Below are 8,185 nucleotides of genomic sequence, written 5' to 3'. Positions count from 1 at the left end.
GAGGTAGTATTTTTCTGAAGTTCAGTAATCCAGATTGTTTAATTACAAAAGTTCAGCGTTTCATAACTGACAAAATAAATAATCTTTTAATGTATGTTTCACATCTCGTAATTAATATAAGTAGGTGTAGTAATATAGTAACCCTAGTTGCTAAAACCTTAAAGGTCGTTCAAAATGGTAAGCAGATACAGGAAGAGGTTTATGATGTCGCCATAGATGGCAATAGCAGCCCAGATGTAATCGTCGTAGGTATATCTTTTGATGAGATCATCAGTGTCGTATACGATGAAACCACACATTATCAGTGCACCAATCCCAGCAATGATCATACGCCCAATTGGTCCAAAAGGGAAAAACACCTGTAACCAACAAAATGAGATCACTCTACAAAAGAAGAAACAAAAACAAATGACAGTGTTGGCGATGAAATTTTTACCTGAATGATCGAGAACAATAACATGACCATAAGGGAAGCAAAGAGGAACGGGCCTAGGAAACTGAAATCACTGCCTCTTTTAACAGCCCAAAATGTGTACATCGTCAAGCTCCCAGTCACCACACCTGTTAGTAGTGCAGCCTCCATAACAATCATTGCTGTTTCACAAACATAAAATGTTCAGACATGTCCAGATCTCAAGTAGGTTTTGAAAAAAGAGGGTTCAAGTTAGAGGGGTTTTTGGAATTTGTTTGTGGGTGAGCCATTTTGTTTTATAATGTAATTGTGATCTTTTGGTTGTATTCGGATCACTTATGTGAATTGTTTTGACTCAAGACTGGTTATAAGGATTATCATAGATAAATTTTTATGATGATTTGTTGCATGTCTGAAATATGTTTGTAGGTTAGGTACTTTGTATAAAGATTGGACACTCTTAAATGTCTGTAGTTATAACATCCTTGTACAAGTTATAACATCCTTGAAGCAAAAAAAATTCAAATCTCAAATTTGGTGTGGCTTCATTTCATAAGATGATAAATTTTGTTAAGAGTAGGAAGAAGTTTAGAAAGGATACCGTCGACAAAAGCACAAGCGAATCCAACTGTGACAGACATGCCGAGGGTATAGAGACCAAGAAGAACGAGGTTGATGGGGTGTTTGTTGTAGTATTTGCTCAACACAAACAAAACTGCATGCACATGACAGACAGAAGAACCAATTAACTACAGTTGATTAATGAAGGAAAAGTAAAAGCCATAGACAAGAGGAGAGAGGTTAATTACGTATGATAGAGAAAATGGCGGCTCCAAAGAAAAGGAAGAGACCATAGGGATTATAGCGAGCGAAATTTCTTGCGGGTGGGAAGAAGATGAAGATGGAGGAACAGGCAGCTGTGAAAAGCAGCTGAATAGAAATAATGATGTAAACCTTTCGTATGAATCCCCATCGTAGCTCAGGTGACTCAATCATGTATGGGTAGAGGTTGTTGGTTTGTCCATGGGAGAATCCCGATTCAATGTCACCTTTACCCATGTGGCTCACCAACTGTTGAGATAGGAAGAACCTTTTTTTCCTTCTCTTATGTCTCTATCTTTTCAAGAAATTCTCAATGGGTTTTAGATTATGCAGATTCAATGGCTTCTTTCTTTTCTGGTTTAAACCCAAACCCTCATTGCAACGCATGCATATATATATAGAATTGGCGTGGCTTAATTTTGGTGTGCTTTAGTACTTCATTTATAGCTCTTCCTCGCTGTTTTCCAACCATTTTTACATGCATACACAACTAATTAACGACCATTGCTATTAAAAATAATGCCTAAACTAAAATATACATGACAAATTTAATCACATGGCAAATTCAAATTCGGACACTGACCCTAAAATATACATGACAAATTTACATCAACTATTAAATTCACAATTTAATACTTCATGTGACATGTAACACATGTAACATTTAATTGTTGAGTTTATTTGATGTTTATAAGCTCCTCACAATTGGTAATTTATCTCGATTAAATTATCATTTCTAAATTTGTGTGAATAATATCTAGAATGATAATAGGGAGATCTTTCTCAAATGACAAAATACTTGAAATCTGATAACGATTTAGAGATTTTATATTAAATTTAGGTGGATATTGCTATGATAATTATAAGATGATGATTCAGAGATCTTTTATAAATTTTGACAAATATTCGTTGTTTTAGAGATCATCGTTATGATAGTTATAGGATGATGATCAAGAGATCTTTCATAAATTTAGACAAATATTTGTTATTATAGAAATCAAGTGATCTTTTGCAAATCTAGGTAGATATTCTATAATGACAATATTTTTGTTACAATTTGAGTTGTTGAACGTGATATTAATATAATTTTTAATAAAATATATATATAATTTTTTTAACCATAACAAAATAATTAAAATATTTTTATTGTATGATTTTTCAATTATATTTTGTAATACATGCTATATTTAAATAAATTAATTATTAGGTGAAGAAAACAAACTTAAATAACTAAGAGAAAACAAAATTTAGTTTGGAGTTTGAGAACAAAACCCTTCCTAACTTTTTTTTTGGAAATGTTAATTATTTGCAATAATAATAGATATTGAATCAGGTTAACACCAATTGATATAGCTTCTAATGACTAAGACGAACATTGTAAGTATAAAAAAATAATGGTGAAGATATAAAGTTATTGAAAATATCAAATTCATTTAATTATATATTTGAGTGAGAAATCAGCTTTATGTGGACAATATTGTATAAAATATAAAACATGTGGAATAAATATGTATGAATAAAAAAGAGTAGTAAAAGAAACCTTTTAAAAGAATAATGGTTTAATAATATTAGTATGACAATAATTAATACCTATTCAAAGATAACTATGTTCTGCAGTGAATCTTGTTTTTTAAGGATTGGGTATCCTTAAATATCTCTTTTTATTCTATTTATTTTTTTTATATATAGAAAACCATTCAAAGAGAAATAGAACAAAAAAATTACACAATTTTATGAGCACCTATACCCCCAACAACTATTTTTTCTCTTTATTAGCTCATAATTTTTGCTCGTAAGAATTATGGGAAGGATATATAGTAGATTATGTCATCATATTTAGAGTATAAATTATAGAAAATAGTTCTAAAAATATTAGATCTCCTATTCATACTAAATATTGAGAACTTGTAGTAAGTTTTATATATATACTAAAAAAAATTATGAAATAAAAATTAATTTTTAGAAATCAAAATAATTAGTTGCAATAAATTAGAAACAATTTTACAAATTAAAAAAAAATTGATTTCTAAACTAGTTTATAGTTTCTAATTAGATACCAATTTAAAAACTATTTAACAATAATATAAACTAATTTAAAAACCAATTTTTTTTTTAGAGGTCTAAAATGGTCTCTAATTTAGTTAATATTATAACTAATTATTTTGCTCTCTAAAAATTGATTTTTATTTCATAATTTTCTTGTAATATATATATATATATATATATATATATATTTTTCTGATTGTGGACTGTGATTTTATTGTAAGATTAGATTAGATAAAAAAAAATTACAATTATTTTTAAATCCTTTTTTATACAGCAATTTCAACTTTCAAATATATGAACTTTAATAAGTTGTAAGAGGATTGGGGCTTGAAACTTGAAAACAGAGAACAGTTTGGGTCAATGGGATGGACCTTCTTTGAGTTTTGTACCTTTTCTGGTCCTCTTCAATTTTTTTTCTAGTCAATTATTTTCCTGCACTAAATGATTTTAGATCTAACATCAAATAATTTTTTAATTTTCAAAAGTATATTTTATTTTTGAAATTAAAAACTAGAATTACAAAATATTTAAGGAAAAGGAAATTCAGAATAGATATTTATGTATACAAAAATCCATTAAAAAATATTTAAAAAAAAATTCCGGAAACATATTTTACATAAAGGATTTCAGAAAATTACTGAGAACATTTTCAGTTATGGAGTATAAGTTTAAATTTGTTGGGTGCAGTAACCAATTTCCTTTATTTTATCCTATAATCCATGACATTTTTAATCATCCAAAATCTTCTTTGATGGAAGTGTATGAGATCATTTTTCCCCTCACAAGAATCTTTCTTTCTAACATAAGCTTATCTTATGCAGCATGGTATTAAATGGGAATAGAGTGTATGAGATAATAAAGAAGAAATATTCTTTTACAGCTTCATGGATTAAGATTTGAAAACAGCAAACATTGTGCATAGCATTGATGTTATTATTTGATTTTTATCTCTGTCTTTTGCTCCTGACTCTGTTATTGTTTGAAATTTGAAGGGTGTGGAGGTTTACAAGTTACAATTCTGAATAAAGGAAGCTGAGGGAAGTTAAATCATGGACCCCACTCTGAAGCAAAGAAAAAGGACATAAGACATTTAAATAGTCTAATCTTCTATAAAGCAATTGATGAATGGCTGGTAAATTCAAAGAATGGGCCATCTTGGAAACAAAAACATAGAACTTCACAATATTCTGTGAAGTCACATTAATTGGTTAAATTAAGTCAAGAATGGGTGATGTTCTTAGAGTGGTTAACTGGCCAAGACTTGTGAAGGATTAAAGCAGTGCAAATAAATAAGAACAAGAAAAGAAGTAACAAACAGTGTAAGCTAAAACATAGAGGGGTATTTTAATCAATGATTTCTTTTTCTAACCTATTCTTTTTGACTGAACTGCTTTGTCATGCTGCCACAATAAAACAAAAAGAACAAAATTAGAGGGTCCCATAAAACAGTAGGTTTGGAATATTTTTGAGCATACAAAAAGAAAAATGGAGCCCTTACAGCAAGTCTTCAATCAGTGTTGAAGTGAACAAAAGCCAGTCACATGTAGTTATCAGCAGAAATTTTTTAAAAGGATAGAAGAGGGAAAGAGCATGGGAGAGAGGTCTCCAAAGAAGGATTCCTTGTTTATTTGTCTCCTAGGTCCTAAACATAGTGATATGCATGAATTATTTTTGTCCATTTCCATCTCTCAACTGTACTTTTCACCCTCCAAATTTATAATTAACACCTTCATCATAATTTTCTGTAATGCAGTTTTTAATACTCTTGTTCCATTCATTCACAGTTAGCCTCACATGATGCTACATGGACCAAAATCACAGAAACCAGCATAACCCTCTCAAGGATTTCATCATCAATGACAGATTAAAAAATGAGTTTATTTTTCTATACATGCATTATCAGATATAATTGTTTTGCACAATTAACTGATAAAGATTTATAAGTGGTTATTCTAGAATTTAGTAAACTTGTTGAGAGTTCTTAGTTGATTAAGAGTGTAAGAACATTTTTCTACTCTCAGTAAAAATGAACAAAAAGATTAAAACTGTGAATGCTCCTATTTCTTCTTTCTTTTAATCTTTCCATTACAGAACAGGGAACCAAATCCAAAAAATCTGGCAGTAGCTTTGGGAATATATGCTTGTGGTAGATTCAGAACAGGACTTATTCTAACACCATTACCCGAATATCCACCGCTTTTCTTTAAGGAAGCTTTTTGAGACGAACTATAAAAATAATATGTACTTGAACTCGAAGAGGAAGACGAAGACCTTCTGCTCGAAACAGAGGATTGTTTCTGCAGCCTCTGCTTGTGAGTTTCTCTTGGAAGCTCTGTTTGCTTCGGATTCAGGGCCGAACCGGTTGATTTGCTTCGTGACAGGAACTGAAGCGACCGAATCAAGCCATTCCCACGGGTTGTATCGAAATTCAAACTGCTACTGCGCTTGAATTGCCAGAAATACTTGGATGATGGTTTTTCTTCTTCGTTCTCTGCTTCGTCAGAGGAAGCAGACAAGAACTCTTTGAGCCTCTTTCTTTGAGTCTTTTCAGTGGTTGCAGGATGAGATCGAGGAGGTTCTGAAGGTTTGTTGGAAACGGTTTTGATCTCTGTTGGGACAATCTTACCATTAGAGAAGAGTTCATCGGCGGAAGAGAGATGCTGAGCTAAGCCATTGGTGATGCAGAACACGAAGTCAGAGCTTGAGTCCAAGAGGCACAGGTCTGATCCGCGGTGGCGATCTTCGACACGAACGGATGCATCTTCCGCGTTCTTCAGATCGTGGGAGAAGGAGATTCGCGGGCTGATTCCCGTGCTGGATATCTCGGAGCACACTTCTATTGCCATGGGGATTTGTTCAGAACAGGGGAACTCTGTTTCTGGGGAACAGACAGAGGAAATGATGTTGTCTTGAAATGTTGGGGAAGCCGCGAAAAAGTTTCAAAATTTATGAAATGGGGTGAGGGGGTTGGTTGAAACGGTGATGGGTTTGAGTCAAAGGGAGAGAAAGAGACACTGGGAGAGAGAAATAGATAGAAGTGTGGGAATTAAGGGGTTGAGAAGTCAGAAATGGCAGCTTTAGCTTTTGGTCGTGTGTTGATGTGTTGTGTAGGTTGGGTGTGTGTGTGTGCTAGGTGCGTCCTCCGAAATTGAAGGAAGAATTATGCAGGGTGCTGCAGATTATATTTAACATTGTGGTGCTGGATTGCGTGAGATCCTTTTCTTTAAGATGTGTTTAGGGAAGGTTAAAGGGAAAGCAGAGCAAAGAGAGGGAAAGAGGTGAAACTAATCACCGAAAGGCTATAAAAGGATAACTCTTTTTGGGGGTTTCCAAAGAAGCTTTAGAAATCAGCATAGTGTGATGAGAGAGAAAGAGAGAGAGAGAGAGGGAGAGAGAAATTGACATGCACCACTTGAGAATGATGCAGTGGAAGAAGAGTATTTTTTAAGGAAAAAGATTACATGCTAATATGCTAAGATAACATGCTCAACTATCATAAATGCTTATTATGCTAGAGTTTAACTGTTGAGAATAACTTGCTCATGAAGAAGATTGCTTGCAAAGTGGAATCTTTGCTTAGAAAAGAGTAAAACAATCACTTCCAAAGTTAAGAACAATGAAATGATGGAGCTTATCAATGTCACTAGATTAGAAATAAAAAATAAAAAAATCTTATATTTTTTTTATTGAAATTAATAAAGTTTATTGTATTTATTAGTTTCCAAAAAGATTTTTAAAGAAAGCTAAAAAGGTATTTTATAAAATGATCACATTTTCTTACTTCTATCTAGTTCTCGAAAAGATTGAAAGCGGTAATTAGTAAATTATAATGTTAACAAGAGTTCATTATTAGTAGAATTTATTGGAAATATTTTCTTTGCCAACAAGAAAAGAAAAAAAGGAGCATAAATGCTCTACTTGCTACTAAAAAATTATTATGCTTATTTTTAAACAGTTATCGTTAAAGATGATCCAAAGCTGATTTGCGTCAACAAGAATAAGGTTTTCATTTTTTTTGTAAGTTTTGTGAGAAAAAGTTTAATAAGTTATTACGTATTTCTAATTTTTCAAAAAGCATAATTATATTTTTATTAATTTGTTTTCTACTTATACATTTTTATTAATTTGTTCCTACTAATGTTCTTAAAATGTCATCATCTAAATTATTTTTTTCTCATTTTCTAGCCTTATTTTTCCAGTAGGAAAAATGCAAATCTTAATTGCATGAACAATATATACGAGATTCTGAAAATGAATGATTTTGAGTTTTAACAAAACAATAACCCTTTCTTCACAAATACGTAAGGAAGGTTTTCTCAAGCACAATAAGCGTTTTTTTATTTAGCTTGTCATCCTAATAAAAAACAAAGTGATGAAAAAAATTATTGACTTTTATCGTCTTCACAAGTACGTATGATCACGCCAATATTAATTTAATATTAACCTTAATCATCTTTGCACAAGTTTCTTATGTTAATGACAGATCTGATAAATACTAAACCAGGTTTTGGATCTTGGCAATCATCAACATTTTCAGTGTTTGTGCAAATCTTGTTCTAATTTCTTAGATCAGCTAATATTCATTGATCATGATCTGTCATTAAATCAAGAAAAATCTCTAACATTTTTAATGCACTTATCAGAATAAATTATTAAAAATATACTTTAAACCTAATTTAATCTCATAAAACTAACTTATAAAATAAAATTTATACTAACTTATATAATATAAAATGCTCTAGTTTTTCATTGACGTGATGTCTAACACAAATTAGAACACACGAGGATTTAAAAGCACTCTTAGTTGTTACAACGATTTCAACATTTGGATACATGGGTTAAAAGCATTAATGTTGTCCTATGTGGTGGAAACATGATGTTCTGAGTTAGCATTATGTGGCAGCG

General features: G+C 31.4%; 2 protein-coding genes across 2 annotated transcripts; both read right to left on the bottom strand.

Moving 5' to 3' along the window:
* LOC137828617 (protein LIFEGUARD 4-like) lies at window positions 1-1,608 on the bottom strand. Its single transcript, XM_068635264.1, has 4 exons — window positions 1,222-1,608; window positions 1,014-1,127; window positions 437-594; window positions 1-359 (listed from the first exon to the last, which is right to left on the bottom strand). Exons 1-4 carry the CDS (start codon window positions 1,469-1,471, stop codon window positions 159-161), a joined length of 723 nt encoding a protein of 240 aa, XP_068491365.1. The 5' UTR covers window positions 1,472-1,608; the 3' UTR covers window positions 1-158.
* A 3,711-nt stretch (window positions 1,609-5,319) lies between these two features.
* On the bottom strand, window positions 5,320-6,738 carry LOC137829143 (uncharacterized). Its single transcript, XM_068635938.1, has one exon. The coding sequence runs from the start codon at window positions 6,124-6,126 to the stop codon at window positions 5,338-5,340; it is 789 nt and encodes a 262-aa protein (XP_068492039.1). The 5' UTR covers window positions 6,127-6,738; the 3' UTR covers window positions 5,320-5,337.
* Window positions 6,739-8,185: the final 1,447 nt, after the last annotated feature.

Source organism: Phaseolus vulgaris, chromosome 7, assembly GCF_000499845.2.
Source record: "Phaseolus vulgaris cultivar G19833 chromosome 7, P. vulgaris v2.0, whole genome shotgun sequence".
NCBI lineage: Eukaryota > Viridiplantae > Streptophyta > Magnoliopsida > Fabales > Fabaceae > Phaseolus > Phaseolus vulgaris.
Note: the sequence above shows the minus strand (reverse complement) of the source record. Positions and strands in the feature narration are given on the sequence as shown.

Bases quoted from the DNA above. Each gene is read 5' to 3' on its own strand.
- LOC137829143 (XM_068635938.1), bottom strand. From the start codon at position 6,126: ATGGCAATAGAAGTGTGCTCCGAGATATCCAGCACGGGAATCAGCCCG.
- LOC137828617 (XM_068635264.1), bottom strand. From the start codon at position 1,471: ATGGGTAAAGGTGACATTGAATCGGGATTCTCCCATGGACAAACCAAC. The intron at 1,128-1,221 runs GTAATTAACCTC...ATGTGCATGCAG, and splicing joins CGCCATTTTCTCTATCATAC to TTTTGTTTGTGTTGAGCAAA. The intron at 595-1,013 runs GTATCCTTTCTA...TTTGTGAAACAG, and splicing joins CGCTTGTGCTTTTGTCGACG to CAATGATTGTTATGGAGGCT.